The sequence below is a fragment of the Oncorhynchus kisutch genome, linkage group LG13 (genome assembly GCF_002021735.2).
Source record: "Oncorhynchus kisutch isolate 150728-3 linkage group LG13, Okis_V2, whole genome shotgun sequence".
Taxonomy (NCBI): domain Eukaryota; kingdom Metazoa; phylum Chordata; class Actinopteri; order Salmoniformes; family Salmonidae; genus Oncorhynchus; species Oncorhynchus kisutch.
This window is the reverse complement of record NC_034186.2, coordinates 58730454-58752039: the sequence shown is the minus strand read 5'-3', so window position 1 is coordinate 58752039 and position 21586 is coordinate 58730454. Positions and strand designations below refer to the sequence as shown.

The following is a 21586-nucleotide window of genomic DNA, read 5'->3' as shown; positions in this document are numbered from 1 at the left end:
TATATATAGCCTTATAGTCTATGGGAAACTGTAAATTATCTAATGATAGCAACATCTAAAAATCATTTTTTATCCAAAATCATTGAAATTAATGATCACAAACGTTTAAATAATAACAGTGGGTCTAGTTATATGTGATAACAATGTATAGTGAGCAGTGAAATAACTATTGGTTTCCATTTGTGGTGACTGCTGACTGACATTAGGGATGAGATTAAATAGATCCTGGAATTTAGCCTGGTCTGGAGCAGGCTAGCTCCACAGAATAAATCTCCATGGTAATTTATACCATAACATATCCTCCTGCCCCCTATCCATCTTTAGTGCAACCGGATTACGGATCAATTGAGCCAGGATCACCAAGATATCCTGGCTTAATCCCTTATCCTAGTTTTGTGCAACAGGCCCCTGGACGCACATGTTTTGGCTTCATTGAGCTCAGCTGAGTCATTTATCCCGGATGTCTTAATTCTACTTTTGTGCAACAGGCCCCTGGTATGTCGAATGAAAAACATAAGCTGGCGCACAACAAGAGAACATTGTTTTGTGTAGAGGCGATGACTAACGGCAAATAAACTATAAGCTATTAAAATAAAGAAAGTCGCACACTCTATATATAAACTCCCAGTAAATTATTGGGCATATCACCAACGTTTCGGCATAACTGTGCCGTCTTCAGGGTAATGTCATGAATGCTTGAACCAGGTTATGTAGACAAACAGTGCAATTAGTCCAACCAATGACAATAGTGAGGGGTGTGTCATAATTATTAAGTTAATTAGAATGAATTGAGTGAAACTGTTTGATAACATTTGTTTATAGCATATTGAATATATTAGGCGATTTTATCTTATGAAAACATAATTAAATATTGTACATAATATTAGCATCAACATACATTATTGTTTAATTACATTTTACATATATATTTAATTGTTTCCTATTTCATTTTTTAGCAACATGCTCAATGCCTGTGTATTTGAGGGAGGAGATAGGATGGTTAGCTTCAACAAAGTGAGCTGCTTCTGGATAACCAATGTTCTTACACCTGATTGAGCTGCGGTGTTCAGCTATGCGTTGTTTTAATTGTCTTTTCGTTTGTTCTACGTAGGCTTTCCCACCTAAACAGGTGATGAGATTACTCCCTTGGTCTTCAATAAGATGGCCATATACCACACCCCCTCGTAGTCGTATTGTTTAAATATAGAGACGTGTTGATTATCGATCAAGGTCAGCAAAGGCCTTTTCTGTAGAGATTAAAATGTATTACGTAGTCATTTTCTCTCTGACAACTGATATAAAACATACTCTCACATGCCATTGTGACAAAGCATATTCACATTGCCCTCTAATAAGACTGCATTACAGAATAAGCACACACAAACACCAAAACTACTACCATCTGAGTGTCTTCTAAAATCCATGCATTGCCAGATACTGTAATGCCAGGTATTTCTGAAGTGGAAGTAGTGTATCCTTTAATTCTCTATCATACTGGCTTAAGGAATCCATCATTTTAATATGGATTGTAATAAAATTACTGCTACTAACTATATGTTGCATATCTATGGCTATAACGGTCCAATGTGACATTAAGTTCACAGGCACTATCACATAATCAAATCAAATCAAAGTTTATTTGTCACGTGCTCCGAATGCAACAGGTAGACCTTACAGTAAAATGCTTACTTACCAACAGTGTGATTTTTAAGTAAAAAATAGGTATTTGGTGAACAATAGATAAGTAAAGAAACAGTGAAAAATAACAGTAGTGAGGCTATATACAGTAGCGTGGCTATATATAGGCACCGGTTAGTTGGGCTAATTGAAGTATTATGTACATGTAGATATGGTTAAAGTGACTGCATATATGATAAACAGAGAGTAGCAGTAGCATAAAAGAGCGGTTGGTGGGTGGCGGGACACAATGCAGATAGTCCGGGAAGCCAATGTGCGGGGGCACTGGTTAGTCGGGCTATGATAAACAGAGAGTAGCAGCAGCGTAAAAGAGGGGTTGGGGGGGGGGGGGCAATACAAATAGTCCTGGTAGCCATTTGATTACTTGTTCAGGAGTCTTATAGCTTGGGGGTAGAAACTGTTGAGAAGCCTTTTGGTCCTAGACTTGGCGCTCCGGTACTGCTTGCCATGCGGTAGCAGAGAGAACATTCTATGACTGGGGTGGCTGGGGACTTTGACCATTTTTAGGGCCTTCCTCTGATACCGCCTGGTGTAGAGGTCCTGGATGGCAGGCAGCTTAGCCCCAGTGATGTACTGGGCCGTACGCATTACTCTCTGTAGTACCTTACTGTCGGAGGCCGAGCAGTTGCCATGCCAGGCAGCGATGCAACCAGTCATGCAAATTGGAGTGGGTCTAGGGATTCTGGGATAATAGTGTTAATGTGAGCCATTACCAGCCTTTCAAAGCACTTCATGGCTATGGACGTGAGTGCTACGGGTCTGTAGTCATTAAGTCAGGTTGTCTTAGTGTTCTAGTGCACAGGGACTATGGTGGTCTGCTTGAAACATTTTGGTATTACAGACTCAATCAGGGACATGTTAAAAATGTCAGTGAAGGCACATGTCAGTTGGTCAGCACATGCCCGGAGCACACGTCCTGGTAATCCTTGTGGATTTTGACCTGTTTAAAGGTCTTACTCACGTCGGCTGTGGAGAGCGTGATCACACAGTCGTCCGGAACAGCTGATGCTCTCATGCATGCCTGTGTTGCTTGCCTTGAAGCGAGCATAGAAGTGATTTAGCTCATCTGGTAGGCTTGTGTCACTGGGCAGCTCGCGGCTGTGATTCCCTTTGTAGTCTGTAATAGTTTGCAAGCCCTGCCACATCCGACGAGCGTCGGAGCTGGTGTAGTACTATTCAATCTTAGCCCTGTATTAGCACTTTGCGTGTTTGACGGTTTGTAGGAGGGCATAGCAGGATTTCTTAAAAGCTTCCGGGTTAGAGTCCCGCACCTTGAAAGTGGCAGCTCTACCCTTTAGCTCTGTGCAAATGTTGCCTGTAATCCATGGCTTCTGGTTGGGGTATTTACGTACAGTCACTGTGGCGAACATGTTCCAGTCAAGTAATATATTGATGGTAACGGGAGCTTTCCCACTCGCCTTCTGTGGATCCTTGCGATGCACCCTGCTCTGTGTCCTCTGTACCTGCGTCTCTTTCTCTTGCCAATGACGGGGATGTTGGCCTTGTCGGGTGTTCGAAGTACATCCTGTGCGTACCTTGCAGTCGGAGGCCGAGCAGTTGCCTTACCAGGCAGTGATGCAACCAGTCAGGATGCTCTCGATGTTGCAGCTGTATAACCTTTTGAGGATTATAATTCATAAAAATATATATTATTAGATTATTTTACAAGGAAAGTCAGTTAAGAACCACATCTTATTTACAATGACAGCCTAGGAACAGTGGGTTAACTGCCTTGTTCAGGGGCAGAATGACAGATTTTTACCTTGTCACATCCGAGATTCAATCTAGCAACCTTTCGGTTACTGGCCCAATGCTCTAACCACTGGACTACCTGGCGCTCCCCTAGATAACTCCTGCTCTATAGAGATAATCTTCATCTTAAAAGAGTCAAATATAAGATGTGCCTTGTAGTGTCCTTTTTTGGCATTTATCCCTGAATGACAGATTACTGAGCTCAATATGTAGGTCAACCTCCCATTGCCAACTGCTGAAAGATCAATAAAGCGAGATAAGGACACAAGGTTTCACATTACTGTGGATGCCTTTTGACCTTACACGAGAAACATAAAGTACAAGAAGTGCTGGAGAACGAAGTGCTGTATGACACACACATATGTATGACACAGTCCCCCTCCAAAACGAATCATATTTGGTTAGTAGAGATCCTACTGTGTATTTTCTACCCCACTTTAGCTGAGACAGGTGGAAACGTTTTCTCATTACAGCCCAATATTCTCAACATACTAGTGTCAACATTGTATTTTCATTATTGGTCTTAAAAAATATTATTTACATTTGTTTTCATAAATTACTTATTGCAATTTCTTGTTGGCACAATAAAAGTGGCCATAGATTAAAATGCAATATAATTTGAATGAGTTATACACATTGACATAGAGTTTTTGAAATGCCGACCTTTATTTTGAAGGTTTCCACATTACCATACGAAAGTGACGTCTCGTCGGAGCTGCTGGCAGAATACTAGTGCGTGTATTTATGTCAGTACTATATTGATAATAACAGCGGCTATTCGTGACCAAGCATATGTAAAGCAATTCTGCGTGAATATATGCAAAGGTAAGCAGATGAATCGAATATCGAATGTTGCCATTTTGATCATATCTGTAGTGCGTGTGTAATACCGCAAGGTGATGCTTTGACATTGTCAGGGGAACCGGGCAACATTTTGCAATATGAAAACATTTTATCCATGCTAACAATGCCCTGTGCTCTGCAAGTATTCTACGCAATCATTCACATCAATAACTTGACACCAAATAAAATACAACAGAATATCGGAGCAAATACGCGACAATGTATTCGTGAGTTTCAGATTAAAATGGCAGGCGGCGAACGAGTTTCTCTGGAAGGAACATGGTGTACTGTGTAGCATAATGGTCGTCTGCACGTCATCACAGTACCTCGACCATTGGCGCACAATGTATAGTAGGAGTAGAAGACACGATGCGATGTGTTTGACTAGGTTACATATATTTGGTCCATACGAAACTTTGGTCAGAACAAGTGTCTTTTGTTTGACAATAATTGTTTCAAGCACGCATGAATTACATAGATGGTGCGCACTTGATAAGAGCTTTTGGGGAGTTGGTGTAAACTGGTCTAAACAAAACCAAAATAATCTATGCAAAAATGGAATAGGAGTATGGCAGCCTGTCTACAGTATAAATTGGCTTTTAAACCTGTATATACATGGTCATGACGTAGGCAGGTACCTTGTTATAGTACAAAAGTAGTATAAAACAATTTGTGTAAAATGACCATAACTACCATGTAAATATCAAATGAATATGTGGCATGAGTTTTCACTACCAACCACACCTACTTATTAGATCTTAAATGTTTTATTCACAGAAAGTGATGGGGAAGTCACACTCCCTCTTGTCGAAGGGGAAAGACGACCGTAGCAGCCAGAGTGGCCTGACGACTGGTCCAGAGTACATAGACACACAGAGTGAAGAGGATGGAAAGAATGGAGATGTGTCTCAGTTCCCCTATGTGGAATTTACTGGCAGAGACAGTGTCACATGCCCCACATGCCAGGGCACTGGCAGAATACCACGGGGTAAGGGGATAAACAAATATATTCCTACACAGTAATAAACATGAACTCTCACTCACTGACACAATACACCTACATCTGTTCTAAATCTCCACCTCATGAGCTGCTATTTTTTATTTCCTAATTTGCATTTTGATTTGATAGGCCACCTAGAAACACTGAGACTTCCAACATTCACTGAAAATGAAAAAGACATACGTTTGAACCAACATCAGTTTCCTCTGTAAATGGCTTTGTCATCACATCTCTAATGCAGGCCAAGAGAACCAGCTTGTGGCTCTGATTCCATACAGTGACCAGAGGCTCCAGCCAAGGAGAACGTAAGTCTCATCTCGCTCAGCCAGACATCTCTTTTTTCTGTGAAAGCTGTGCAATTGAATGATTCAACTGTGGTTGACTGTGGTCTAATATCCAACTTCTGTTTTTCTTTTAATGGCGCTTCCTCCCTTTCTCTTGCAGAAAGCTGTATGTCACTGTGTCTGTGTTTCTATGCCTCCTGCTGTCTGGCCTGGCTGTGTTTTTCATGTTCCCTCGTTCTATCGACGTCTCCTATGTGGGCGTGAAGTCTGCATTCGTCTCCTATGACCAGGACAAACGGATTGTCTATCTTAATATCACGGTAAGATCCTCTCTCTGGTGTTCGTTTTTCTTGTGTTTCCATCTAAGGGTTGACATGGATTCAAATCAAATTGTATTGGTCACATGTTTCGTAAAACAACGGGTGTAGACTAACAGTGAAATGAGTATTTACCGACCGTTCCCAACAGTGCTGAGAGAAAAATAGAAAAACAACAACACAAGGACTGAATACACCATGAGTAACAATAACATGGCTATATACACGGAGTACTAGCACCGAATCAATGTGCAGAGGCATGAGGTAATTGAGGTAGATATGTACAGTTGAAGTCAGAAGTTTACATACACTTAGGTTGGAGTCAGAAGTTGGATTTTTCTATGTCCACAGTAAAACGAGTCCTATATCGACAACCTGAAAGCGCGCTCAGCAAGGAAGAAACCACTGCTCCAAAACCGCCATAAACAAGCCAGACTACAGTTTGCAACTGCACATGGGGACGAAGATCGTACTTTTTGGAGAAATGTCCTCTGGTCTGATAGGCTTGAAGTCATAAACAGCTGCTGGCAAACGCACAAAAGTGTTGTTTGAATGAATGCTTACGAGCCTGCTGCTGCCTACCACTGCTCAGACTGCTCTAGCAAATCATAGACTTAGTTATAACATGATAACACACAGAAATACTAGCCTTAGGTCATTAATATGGCCGAATCCGGAAACTATCATCTCGAAAACAAGACGTTTATTCATTCAATGAAATATGGAACCGTTCCGTATTTTATCTAACGGGTGACATCCATAAGTCTAAATCAAATCAAATTTTATTTGTCACATACACATGGTTAGCAGATGTTAATGCAAGTGTAGCGAAATGCAGTAATAACCAACGAGTAATCTAACCTAACAATTCCACAACTACTACCTTATACACACAAGTGTAAAGGGATAATGAATACGTACATAAAGATATATTAATGAGTGATGGTACAGAACGGCATAGGCAAGATACAGTAGATGGTATCGAGTACAGTATATACGTATGAGATGAGTAATGTAGGGTATGTAAACATTATATTAAGTGGCATTGTTTAAATATTCCTGTTACATTGCACAACCTTCAATGGTATGTCATAATTACATAAAATTCTGGCAAATTAGGCGGCCCAAACTGTTGCATATACCCTGACTCTGTGTGCAATGAACGCAAGAGAAGTGACACAATTTAACCTGGTTAATATTGCCTGCTAACCTGGATTTCTTTTAGCTAAATATGCAGGTTTAAAAATATATACTTCTGTGTATTGATTTTAAGAAAGGCATTGATGTTTATGGTTAGGTACACATTGGAGCAACGATACGCACCGCATCGATTATATGCAATGCAGGACACGCTAGATAAACTAGTAATATCATCAACCGTGTGTAGTTAACTAGTGATTATGATTGATTGATTGTTTTTTATAAGATAGGTTTAATGCTAGCTAGCAACTTACCTTGGCTTACTGCATTTGCGTAACAGGCATTCTCCTCGTGGAGTGCAATGTAATCAGGTGGTTAGAGCGTTGGACTAGTTAACTGTAAGGTTGCAAGATTGAATCCCCCGAGCTGACAAGGAAAAAAATCTGTTGTTCTGCCCCTGAACGAGACAGTTAACCCACCGTTCCTAGGCCATCGTTGAAAATAACAATGTGTTCTTAACTGACTTGCCTAGTTAAATAAAGATTAAATAAAGGTGTAAAAAAATATGAATATATATTTTTTAATCGGCTAATTCGGTGTCCAAAAATACTGATTTCCGATTGTAATGAAAACTTGAAATCGCCCCTAATTAATCGGCCATTCCGATTAATTGGTCGACCTCTATTCTGGATGGCAGGGAGCTCGGCCCCAGTGATGTACTGGGCCGTACGCACTACCCTCTGTAGTGCCTTGTGGTCGGATGCCAAGCAGTTACCATACCAAGTGGTGATGCAACCAGTCAAAATGCTTTCAATTTTGCAGCTGTAGAACTTTTTGAGGATCTGAGGGTCCGTGCCAAATCTTTTCAGCCTCCATTTGGGGGAGAGGTGTTGTCTTGCCTTCTTCACAACTGTGTTGGTGTGTGTGGACAATGTTACTTCCTTAGTGATGTGGACACCGAGGAACTTGGAAGCTCTCAACCCGCTCCACTACAGCCCTGTCGATGTGAATGGGAGCGTGCTCGGCCCTCCGTTTCCTATAGTCCACGATCAGCTCCTTTGTCTTGCTGACGTGGAGGGAGAGGGTGTTGTCCTGGCACCACACTGACCTCCTCCCTATAGGCTGTCTCATTGTCGTCGATGATCAGGCCTACCACCATTGTGTTGTTAGCAAACTTAGTGATGGTGTTGGGAGTCGTGTTCGGTCATTCAGTCATGGGTGAACAGGGAATACAGGAGGGAAATGAACACGCACCCCTGACGGGCCCTGTGTTGAGGGTCATAGTGGTAGATGTGTTGTTGCTCACATTCACCACCTGGGATATATATATATTTTAAACCTAGGGGCAAGGAAGTCCAGGATCCAGTTACATAGGGAGGTGTGTTCAGTCCCAGGGTCCTGAGCTTAGTGATGAGCCTGGAGGGTACTCTGGTGTTGAACGTTGAGCTGTAGTCGATGAAGACTATTCTCGCATAGGTGTTCTTCTTGTCCAGGTGGCAGAGGGCAGTGTGAAGTGCAACAGAGATTGCACCATCTGTGGTTCTGTTGGGGCGGTATGCAAATTGGAGTGGGTCCTACGTAATGACTCTCTTTTCAACAACTGTTGTGCCGTATGTCTTTTCTTCTAGAACACTCTGAACATCACCAATAACAACTACTACGCTGTATCCCTGACCAACATCACAGCCCAAGTGCAGTTCTCTAAGACTGTGATTGGGAAGGCCCGTATTAGCAATGTGACGACCATCATACCACTGGATAAGCAGCAGGTGGGTCTTTACCATGTGAATTTTAGAATAACATGCCTTGGTATAACTGCTTGTTATAAACATATTACAGTTTATAAAGTGAGCATAGCTTGACAAGTGAATCAAAGTTCTACTTTCAACTCTCCTGAAGTGCTTTTCTATCGCTCAACACAGCAGCTCATTGTTCCGCCCGCTTTGCTGCAAAATCTAGCTACAAAATCAGGCCTCATTGATAATGAACCTTGTTGTTGTTGACGAATCCACTAGAACATCTGTCCCTGTTCTGAGGGCATCAGTAGCAGCAAGGATGGAATAAGGATGTCATTTTTGGACTGTTGCCCTCAAACGTTACTCATTACTTACTCAGTCAGCACTCAACCGCCCTGTTCAATATGGGAGATGGATAACGGCTGCATTACATCATATTGTTTATTTCAGATTGACTACATGGTTCCCACAGTCATTGCTGATGAGATGAGTTATATGTTGTAAGTATTTCACAAGTAATTGCATTTTATTGTGTGGTTGGCAGTACAAATGGTGACATTTCTTTAATAAATGTTTTGTGTTGCAGCGACTATTGCACCCTGCAGTCCATAAAGGTTCACAACATTGTGGTCATGATGCAGTAAGTATACAGTGCATTCGGAAAGTATTCAGACACCTTCCCTTTTTCCACATTTTGTTACATTACAGCCTCATCACAAGATCTGCCATGAGAGGTGACTGTATAGTTCCCCTAAGGAAAAGCACCTTTAGTAAATCTGCATTCTCTGTGAGAGCTTCCCATGTCTGGAATACACTGCCATCAGACACACATAACTGCACCACATATCACACTTTCACAAAATGCTTGAAGACATGGCTAAAGGTCAATCAGATTTGTGAACATGGTCCCTAGCTGTGTGTTGCCGCTTTCCATGTTGTCTGTTGTCTGTAGCTTGTGAGGTGTGGAAACACTGTGTTGCTTTTATGAATTTTGTCTTGCTGCTTTTTGTTTTATGTTGCTCTGTCTGTATGCTATGTCTTGCTTGTCCTATGTTGCTCTGTCTGTATGCTATGTCTTGCTTGTCCTATGTTGCTCTGTCTATATGCTATGTCTTGCTTGTCCTATGTTGCTCTGTCTGTATGCTATGTCTTGCTTGTCCTATGTTGCTATGTCTTGCTTGTTCTATGTTGCTATTGTCTATATTGTAAATGTTTTTAATAACCTGCCCAGGGACTGCGGTTGAAAATTAGCCGGCTGGCTAAAACCGGCACTTTTACTGAAAAGTTGATTAATGTGCACTGTCCCTGTAAAAATATTTAAAAAAACTCAAACTCATTCTAAAAACATTTGCTCATAAATCTACACACAATACCCCATAATGACGAAGAAATGTATTAAAAAACAGAAAAGTCTTATTTACATTGGTATTCAGACCCTTTGCTTTGGAACATTGAGCTCAGGTGCATCCTGTTTCCATTGATCAGCTTGAGATGTTTCTACAACTTGATTGGAGTCCACCTGTGGTAAATACAATTGATTGGACATGATTTGGAAAGGCACACACCTGTCTATATAAGATCCCACAGTTGACAGTGCATGTCAGAGCAGTTGACAGTGCATGTCAGAGCAAAAACCAAGCCATGAGGTCGAAGGAATTGTCTGTAGAGCTCCAAGACACGATTGTGTCGAGGTACAGATCTGGGGAAGGGTACCAAAAGATTTCTGCAGCATTGAAGTTCTCCAAGAACACAGTGGCCTCCATCATTCTGAAATGGAAGAAGTTTGGAACCACAAAGACTCTTCCTAGAGCTGGCCCGCCCAGCCAAACTGAACACTCAGGGGAGAAAGGGCCTCGGTACGGGAGGTGATCAAGGACCCCAAGAACCAGCTCCAGAGTTCCTCTGTGGAGATGGGAGAACCTTCCAGAAGGACAACCATCTCTGCAGCACTCCACCAATCAGGGCTTTATGGTAGAGTGGCCAGACAGAAGCCACTCCTCAGTAAAAGGCACATGACAGCCCACTTGGAGTTTGCCAAAGGGCACCTAAAGGACTCTCAGACAATGAGAAACAAGATTCTCTGGTCTGAGGAAACCCAGATTGTTCTCTTTGGCCTAAATGCCAAAAATCACATCTGGAGGAAACCTGGCACTATCCCTACGGTGAAGCATGGTGGTGGCAGCATCGTGCTGTTGGGATGTTTTTCAGAGGCAGGGACTGGGAGACTAGTCAGGATTGAGGGAAAGAGGGAGCAAAGTACACAGAGATCCTTGATGAAAACCTGCTTCAGAGCGCTCAGGATCTCAGACTGGGGCAAAGGTTCAACGTCCAACAGGACAACGACCCTAAGCACACAACCAAGACAACGCAGGAGTGGCTTCGGGACAAGTCTCTGAATGTCCAGCCAGAGCCCGGACTTGAACCCGACCAAACATCTCTGGAGAAACCTGAAAATAGCTGTGCAGCAACGCAGAAACTCCCCAAATACAGGTGTGCCAAACTTGTAGCGAGTAAAGGGTCTGAATACTTCATGTAAAAAAAAGTATTCTTATTTTTTTGCAGAAATGTCAAAAAGCCCTTTTTGCTTTGTCATTACGGGGTATTGTTTGTAGATTGATGAGGGAAAAACACTATTTAATCCATTTTAATATAAGGCTGTAACATAACAAAATGTGGAAAAAGTCAAGGGGTCTGAATACTTTCTGAATGCAGTGTACCTTTTCAAATATCTACTAATACATTGAGTTTACACATGTTACTGTACCTACTCTATTTATTTTGTCAAACCACACACGCCCATGTGGGCAGCCATTTTGGGGAAACTGACTACTGTCTATTGACTGGTTTTCAGGGTGACAGTGACCACATCCTACTTCGGGCACTCGGAGCAGGTCTCCCAGGAGATATACCAGTATGTGGACTGTGGGGGCAACACCACCTCGCTGCATGGACATGTGAAGATGTATCAGTAAGGCAGTCGAAACACAGCCATAATGGAAGCCCGTCCATCTAAAGGCAGACGAGAGGGTTTTTTACGGAGTTCCTTTGGGCACACGTCTACTGGAGAATAGGAGGAACCATGAAGTTAGCAAGGTGCCAATGTTCAGTTTAATGAGGGTTTGAAGATGTCGCAGGTAGAAAATCTCTTGTGCAAATTCTTCCTAATCGAATGACCCAATCCGATGTGTACATGCATTTGAGGTAAAGATGCACTTTAGCTTTGTATGGGAAACGCAATCATCAGAAAGTATTTATACGGCAGAGTTGTTGATGTAATGTAGTCTGTACCACTAACCTTCCCAGAACACTAGCTTTGGGACGTGCAATACATATGAAGTAATAGGACAGCATCCTCATTTGGATTACCAGCACCACTAATCACCCCAAACCACTTTTTTGATGGCATTTTATGCCATTCTTTTTTTTATATACCAGCCATTTTGTTTTCTTCAAGGATGTATTTTGTACAAAATAGTACTTCCTGATGATGTGTGTCGTTACTCTTACATTTTCATTGTAATGATAGAATGAGACGTAAATCTAACTGAGGTGGCAGATCATGTCGGGGTGGAGTCGGCGTAATTGTGATGACTACGGACCATAATTAGATTGCGTCATTTAGGGATCTAATGAGAGGGATCTTGTATTTTTATAATTCAATTATTCAAATACTGTACCTATAACTATTAGATGTGTTGTTTTATGATGTTAATTACTCTTTAATTGTTTGTTGTAATGGGAATGTTACAGGGTTTTTTTCTAACTTGGGTAGTAGATGACTACCCATTTCGAAATATGATATTACATAAATACCCTCAATGGTGTTGTAAAATTAGGTTTTTATTTTCTCTTTGGGAACCGATTTTAAGAGGTCGTTTTGTCTTTACATTTTTTATTTGATGCCCTTTGCCCCTTTTCATTTGTCACGATTGATCACTGAAACTCGCAAGTAAGTTGTGCTTTTCGAATTTGTGTTTCTTTCTGAGATGATTAAATGTCAGGATACAGTAAGTATCCATTTAGTTATTTTCCTTAAACATTTGTTATTACTTTTAACGTCTGTTGTGCATGCACAGAATACTGAACTGAGGACATTAAAAATGCCCAAGATAAAATATCAGATGTGTACATTGTTTATATTATCTGATATACTCTATGGAGGAACAATCACACCAATGTATCGTTGTATATGTCAATGTGCCATATTATGTACCAAATCAGCCAAGAAGGAACATTTTCATCAGTTTAAAGTCAGTTCTGAATCCTCACTGAGGTGCGTTGACTGTGTACTACTGTGTAAATGTGGATACTGTCCATGTAAGCCACTGCCAATCATACAGTACATGTAACAATGTTTTTTTCCTTGCATGAAACTGGGAATAAAAGGGGTTGATTTTGAGGTTTTTGTTTGGTGCATTTATTGATAGTTTGTAGTTGGGGGAGAATTCAAAGGGTGGAGAAATGTGCAATACCAATCACTAGCACAGGGTGGCGCCTAATTTAACTAAATTAACTTAGAAACAAGTAAGTGTTGGATGAAAATATAGTTTCTGTAATGACAAATGACCATATGTGCAAGTTTGCATAAAAAGCTTACTTTACTCACTATTGAAGTCCAAGTAATTAACAACACAATGCATGCCATTCATGTGTAAAACACACCAAGTCCATAATTTAGCATCTTAAAAATAGCATGAGGTGACATTTAAAGTCACACAGAATAGACAGGCTTAGGTATGTTTGACAGGGTGCTCTAGTGAACACGTACTTTTATTCTAAATGGACAGTATACAGCATGTGTTTGCTGTCATACAGTATTGTGTCAATGTGGTACTCTGTTCTACAAGATCCTAAACAGGTTTGTATGCTGTATTGTAATGTATGCTGTATTGTAATGCATGCTGTATTGTGATGTATGTGTATTATAATGTATGCTGTATTGTAATGTATGCTGTATTATAATGTATGTGTATTGTAATGCATGCTGTATTGTAATGTGTGTGTATTGTAATGTATGCTGTATTGTAATGCATGCTATATTGTAATGCATGCTATATTGTAATGCATGCTGTATTGTAATGTAGGCTGTATTGTAATGTATGTGTATTGTAATGTATGCTGTATTGTAATGCATGTGTATTGTAATGCATGCTGTATTGTAATGTATGCTGTATTATAATGTATGTGTATTGTAATGCATGCTGTATTGTAATGTATGTGTATTGTAATGTATGCTGTATTGTAATGCATGCTATATTGTAATGCATGCTATATTGTAATGCATGCTGTATTGTAATGTATGCTGTATTGTAATGCATGTGTATTGTAATGCATGCTGTATTGTAATGTATGTGTATTGTAATGCATGCTATATTGTAATGCATGCTGTATTGTAATGTAGGGTGTATTGTAATGTATGTGTATTGTAATGTATGCTGTATTGTAATGCATGCTGTATTGTGATGTATGTGTATTGTAATGCATGCTGTATTGTGATGTATGTGTATTCTAATGCATGCTGTATTGTAATGTGTGTGCATTGTAATGTATGCTGTATTGTAGTGTATGTGTATTGTAATGCATGCTGTATTGTAATGTATGCTGTATTGTAATGTATGTGTATTGTAATGCATGCTGTATTGTAATGTATGCTGTATTGTAATGAATGCTGTATTGTAATGTATGTGTATTGTAATGCATGCTGTATTGCAATGTATGCTGTATTGTAATGCATGCTGTATTGTAATGCATGCTGTATTGTAATGTATGCTGTATTGTAATACATGCTGTATTGTAATGTATGCTGTATTGTAAAGTATGTGTATTGTAATGTATGTGTATTGTAATGTATGTGTATTGTAATGCGTGCTGTATTGTAATGTATGCTGTATTATAATGCATGCTGTATTATAATGTATGTGTATTGTAATGCATGCTGTATTGTAATGTATGTGTATTGTAATGCATGCTGTATTGTAATGTATGCTGTATTGTAATGAATGCTGTATTGTAATGTATGTGTATTGTAATGCATGCTGTATTGCAATGTATGCTGTATTGTAATGCATGCTGTATTGTAATGCATGCTGTATTGTAATGTATGCTGTATTGTAATACATGCTGTATTGTAATGTATGCTGTATTGTAATACATGCTGTATTGTAATGTATGCTGTATTGTAAAGTATGTGTATTGTAATGTATGTGTATTGTAATGTATGTGTATTGTAATGCGTGCTGTATTGTAATGTATGCTGTATTATAATGCATGCTGTATTGTAATGTATGCTGTATTGTAATGCATGCTGTATTGTGATGTATGTGTATTATATTGTATGCTGTATTGTAATGTATGCTGTATTATAATGTATGTGTATTGTAATGCATGCTGTATTGTAATGTATGTGTATTGTAATGTATGCTGTATTGTAATGCATGCTATATTGTAATGCATGCTATATTGTAATGCATGCTGTATTGTAATGTAGGCTGTATTGTAATGTATGTGTATTGTAATGTATGCTGTATTGTAATGCATGTGTATTGTAATGCATGCTGTATTGTAATGCATGCTGTATTGTAATGCATGCTATATTGTAATGCATGCTGTATTGTAATGTAGGGTGTATTGTAATGTATGTGTAATGTATGCTGTATTGTAATGCATGCTGTATTGTGATGTATGTGTATTATAATGTATGCTGTATTGTAATGTATGTGTATTGTAATGTATGCTGCATTATAATGTATGTGTATTGTAATGCATGCTGTATTGTAATGTATGCTGTATTGTAATGAATGCTGTATTGTAATGTATGTGTATTGTAATGCATGCTGTATTGCAATGTATGCTGTATTGTAATGCATGCTGTATTGTAATGCATGCTGTATTGTAATGTATGCTGTATTGTAATACATGCTGTATTGTAATGTATGCTGTATTGTAATACATGCTGTATTGTAATGTATGCTGTATTGTAAAGTATGTGTATTGTAATGTATGTGTATTGTAATGTATGTGTATTGTAATGCGTGCTGTATTGTAATGTATGCTGTATTATAATGCATGCTGTATTGTAATGTATGTGTATTGTAATGCATGCTGTATTGTAATGTATGCTGTGTTGTAATGCATGTGTATTGTAATGCATGCTGTATTGTTATGTATGTGTATTGTAATGCATGCTGTATTGTAATGTATGCTGTATTGTAATGCATGCTGTATTGTAATGTATGCTGTATTGTAATACATGCTGTATTGTAATGTATGCTGTATTGTAATACATGCTGTATTGTAATGTATGCTGTATTGTAAAGTATGTGTATTGTAATGTATGTGTATTGTAATGTATGTGTATTGTAATGCGTGCTGTATTGTAATGTATGCTGTATTATAATGCATGCTGTATTGTAATGTATTCTGTATTGTAATGCATGCTGTATTGTAATGTATGCAGTAATGTAATGCATGCTGTATTATAATGTATGTGTATTGTAATGTATGTGTATTGTAATGTATGCTGTATTATAATGTATGCTGTATTGTAATGCATGCTGTATTGTAATGCATGCTGTATTGTAATGTATGCTCTATTGTAATGTATGCTGTATTGTAATGTATGCTGTATTGTAATGCATGCTGTATTGTGATGTATGTGTATTGTAATGTATGCTGTATTGTAATGTATGTGTATTGTAATGTATGCTGCATTATAATGTATGTGTATTCTAATGCATGCTGTATTGTAATGTATGTGCATTGTAATGTATGCTGTATTGTAGTGTATGTGTATTGTAATGCATGCTGTATTGTAATGTATGCTGTATTGTAATGTATGTGTATTGTAATGCATGCTGTATTGTAATGTATGCTGTATTGTAATGTATGCTGTATTGTAATGCATGTGTATTGTAATGCATGTGTATTGTAATGCATGTGTATTGTAATGTATGCTGTATTGTAATGCATGCTGTATTGCAATGTATGCTGTATTGTAATGCATGCTGTATTGTAATGCATGCTGTATTGTAATGTATGCTGTATTGTAATACATAATGTATTGTAATGTATGCTGTATTGTAATACATGCTGTATTGTAATGTATGCTGTATTGTAATGTATGCTGTATTGTAATACATGCTGTATTGTAATGTATGCTGTATTGTAATACATGCTGTATTGTAATGTATGCTGTATTGTAAAGTATGTGTATTGTAATGTATGTGTATTGTAATGTATGTGTATTGTAATGCGTGCTGTATTGTAATGTATGCTGTATTATAATGCATGCTGTATTATAATGTATGTGTATTGTAATGCATGCTGTATTGTAATGTATGTGTATTGTAATGCATGCTGTATTGTAATGTATGCTGTATTGTAATGAATGCTGTATTGTAATGTATGTGTATTGTAATGCATGCTGTATTGCAATGTATGCTGTATTGTAATGCATGCTGTATTGTAATGCATGCTGTATTGTAATGTATGCTGTATTGTAATACATGCTGTATTGTAATGTATGCTGTATTGTAATACATGCTGTATTGTAATGTATGCTGTATTGTAAAGTATGTGTATTGTAATGTATGTGTATTGTAATGTATGTGTATTGTAATGCGTGCTGTATTGTAATGTATGCTGTATTATAATGCATGCTGTATTGTAATGTATGCTGTATTGTAATGCATGCTGTATTGTGATGTATGTGTATTATAATGTATGCTGTATTGTAATGTATGCTGTATTATAAGGTATGTGTATTGTAATGCATGCTGTATTGTAATGTATGTGTATTGTAATGAATGCTGTATTGTAATGCATGCTATATTGTAATGCATGCTATATTGTAATGCATGCTGTATTGTAATGTAGGCTGTATTGTAATGTATGTGTATTGTAATGTATGCTGTATTGTAATGCATGTGTATTGTAATGCATGCTGTATTGTAATGCATGCTGTATTGTAATGCATGCTATATTGTAATGCATGCTGTATTGTAATGTAGGGTGTATTGTAATGTATGTGTAATGTATGCTGTATTGTAATGCATGCTGTATTGTGATGTATGTGTATTATAATGTATGCTGTATTGTAATGTATGTGTATTGTAATGTATGCTGCATTATAATGTATGTGTATTGTAATGCATGCTGTATTGTAATGTATGCTGTATTGTAATGAATGCTGTATTGTAATGTATGTGTATTGTAATGCATGCTGTATTGCAATGTATGCTGTATTGTAATGCATGCTGTATTGTAATGCATGCTGTATTGTAATGTATGCTGTATTGTAATACATGCTGTATTGTAATGTATGCTGTATTGTAAAGTATGTGTATTGTAATGTATGTGTATTGTAATGTATGTGTATTGTAATGCGTGCTGTATTGTAATGTATGCTGTATTATAATGCATGCTGTATTGTAATGTATGTGTATTGTAATGCATGCTGTATTGTAATGTATGCTGTGTTGTAATGCATGTGTATTGTAATGCATGCTGTATTGTTATGTATGTGTATTGTAATGCATGCTGTATTGTAATGTATGCTGTATTGTAATGCATGCTGTATTGTAATGTATGCTGTATTGTAATACATGCTGTATTGTAATGCATGCTGTATTGTAATACATGCTGTATTGTAATGTATGCTGTATTGTAATGTATGTGTATTGTAATGTATGTGTATTGTAATGCGTGCTGTATTGTAATGTATGCTGTATTATAATGCATGCTGTATTGTAATGTATTCTGTATTGTAATGCATGCTGTATTGTAATGTATGCAGTAATGTAATGCATGCTGTATTATAATGTATGTGTATTGTAATGTATGTGTATTGTAATGTATGCTGTATTATAATGTATGCTGTATTGTAATGCATGCTGTATTGTAATGCATGCTGTATTGTAATGCATGCTGTATTGTAATGTATGCTCTATTGTAATGTATGCTGTATTGTAATGTATGCTGTATTGTAATGCATGCTGTATTGTGATGTATGTGTATTGTAATGTATGCTGTATTGTAATGTATGTGTATTGTAATGTATGCTGCATTATAATGTATGTGTATTCTAATGCATGCTGTATTGTAATGTATGTGCATTGTAATGTATGCTGTATTGTAGTGTATGTGTATTGTAATGCATGCTGTATTGTAATGTATGCTGTATTGTAATACATGCTGTATTGTAATGTATGCTGTATTGTAAAGTATGTGTATTGTAATGTATGTGTATTGTAATGTATGTGTATTGTAATGCGTGCTGTATTGTAATGTATGCTGTATTATAATGCATGCTGTATTGTAATGTATGCTGTATTGTAATGCATGCTGTATTGTGATGTATGTGTATTATAATGTATGCTGTATTGTAATGTATGCTGTATTATAATGTATGTGTATTGTAATGCATGCTGTATTGTAATGTATGTGTATTGTAATGAATGCTGTATTGTAATGCATGCTATATTGTAATGCATGCTATATTGTAATGCATGCTGTATTGTAATGTAGGCTGTATTGTAATGTATGTGTATTGTAATGTATGCTGTATTGTAATGCATGTGTATTGTAATGCATGCTGTATTGTAATGCATGCTGTATTGTAATGCATGCTATATTGTAATGCATGCTGTATTGTAATGTAGGGTGTATTGTAATGTATGTGTAATGTATGCTGTATTGTAATGCATGCTGTATTGTGATGTATGTGTATTATAATGTATGCTGTATTGTAATGTATGTGTATTGTAATGTATGCTGCATTATAATGTATGTGTATTGTAATGCATGCTGTATTGTAATGTATGCTGTATTGTAATGAATGCTGTATTGTAATGTATGTGTATTGTAATGCATGCTGTATTGCAATGTATGCTGTATTGTAATGCATGCTGTATTGTAATGCATGCTGTATTGTAATGTATGCTGTATTGTAATACATGCTGTATTGTAATGTATGCTGTATTGTAAAGTATGTGTATTGTAATGTATGTGTATTGTAATGTATGTGTATTGTAATGCGTGCTGTATTGTAATGTATGCTGTATTATAATGCATGCTGTATTGTAATGTATGTGTATTGTAATGCATGCTGTATTGTAATGTATGCTGTGTTGTAATGCATGTGTATTGTAATGCATGCTGTATTGTTATGTATGTGTATTGTAATGCATGCTGTATTGTAATGTATGCTGTATTGTAATGCATGCTGTATTGTAATGTATGCTGTATTGTAATACATGCTGTATTGTAATGTATGCTGTATTGTAATACATGCTGTATTGTAATGTATGCTGTATTGTAATGTATGTGTATTGTAATGTATGTGTATTGTAATGCGTGCTGTATTGTAATGTATGCTGTATTATAATGCATGCTGTATTGTAATGTATTCTGTATTGTAATGCATGCTGTATTGTAATGTATGCAGTAATGTAATGCATGCTGTATTATAATGTATGTGTATTGTAATGTATGTGTATTGTAATGTATGCTGTATTATAATGTATGCTGTATTGTAATGCATGCTGTATTGTAATGCATGCTGTATTGTAATGCATGCTGTATTGTAATGTATGCTCTATTGTAATGTATGCTGTATTGTAATGTATGCTGTATTGTAATGCATGCTGTATTGTGATGTATGTGTATTGTAATGTATGCTGTATTGTAATGTATGTGTATTGTAATGTATGCTGCATTATAATGTATGTGTATTCTAATGCATGCTGTATTGTAATGTATGTGCATTGTAATGTATGCTGTATTGTAGTGTATGTGTATTGTAATGCATGCTGTATTGTAATGTATGTGTATTGTAATGCATGCTGTATTGTAATGTATGCTGTATTGTAATGTATGCTGTATTGTAATGCATGTGTATTGTAATGCATGTGTATTGTAATGCATGTGTATTGTAATGTATGCTGTATTGTTATGTACGTGTATTGTACTGCATGCTGTATTGCAATGTATGCTGTATTGTAATGCATGCTGTATTGTAATGCATGCTGTATTGTAATGTATGCTGTATTGTAATACATGCTGTATTGTAATGTATGCTGTATTGTAATACATGCTGTATTGTAATGCATGCTGTATTGTAATGTATGCTGTATTGTAATGTATGTGCATTGTAATGTATGCTGTATTGTAGTGTATGTGTATTGTAATGCATGCTGTATTGTAATGTATGCTGTATTGTAATGTACAGTGCCTTGCGAAAGTATTCGGCCTCCTTGAACTTTGCGACCTTTTGCCACATTTCAGGCTTCAAACATAAAGATATAAAACTGTATTTTTTGTGAAGAATCAACAACAAGTGGGACACAATCATGAAGTGGAATGACATTTATTGGATATTTCAAACTTTTTTAACAAATCAAAAACTGAAAAATTGGGCGTGCAAAATTATTCAGCCCCTTTACTTTCAGTGCAGCAAACTCTCTCCAGAAGTTCAGTGAGGATCTCTAAATGATCCAATGTTGACCTAAATGACTAATGATGATAAATACAATCCACCTGTGTGTAATCAAGTCTCCGTATAAATGCACCTGCACTGTGATAGTCTCAGAGGTCCGTTAAAAGCGCAGAGAGCATCATGAAGAACAAGGAACACACCAGGCAGGTCCGAGATACTGTTGTGAAGAAGTTTAAAGCCGGATTTGGAAACAAAAAGATTTCCCAAGCTTTAAACATCCCAAGGAGCACTGTGCAAGCGATAATATTGAAATGGAAGGAGTATCAGACCACTGCAAATCTACCAAGACCTGGCCGTCCCTCTAAACTTTCAGCTCATACAAG

The 21586-nt window shown here is 37.5% G+C and overlaps 1 protein-coding gene across 1 annotated transcript; it reads left to right on the top strand.

The window, feature by feature from the left end:
* The first annotated feature begins 4114 nt into the window (after nucleotides 1-4114).
* LOC109902087 (transmembrane protein 106B-like) lies at nucleotides 4115-13169 on the top strand. The gene is made up of 8 exons (XM_020498161.2): nucleotides 4115-4275; nucleotides 5071-5281; nucleotides 5535-5598; nucleotides 5738-5897; nucleotides 8663-8803; nucleotides 9221-9270; nucleotides 9357-9410; nucleotides 11622-13169. The coding sequence occupies exons 2-8, from the start codon at nucleotides 5077-5079 to the stop codon at nucleotides 11740-11742; spliced, it is 795 nt and encodes a 264-aa protein (XP_020353750.1). The 5' UTR covers nucleotides 4115-4275; nucleotides 5071-5076; the 3' UTR covers nucleotides 11743-13169.
* Nucleotides 13170-21586: the final 8417 nt, after the last annotated feature.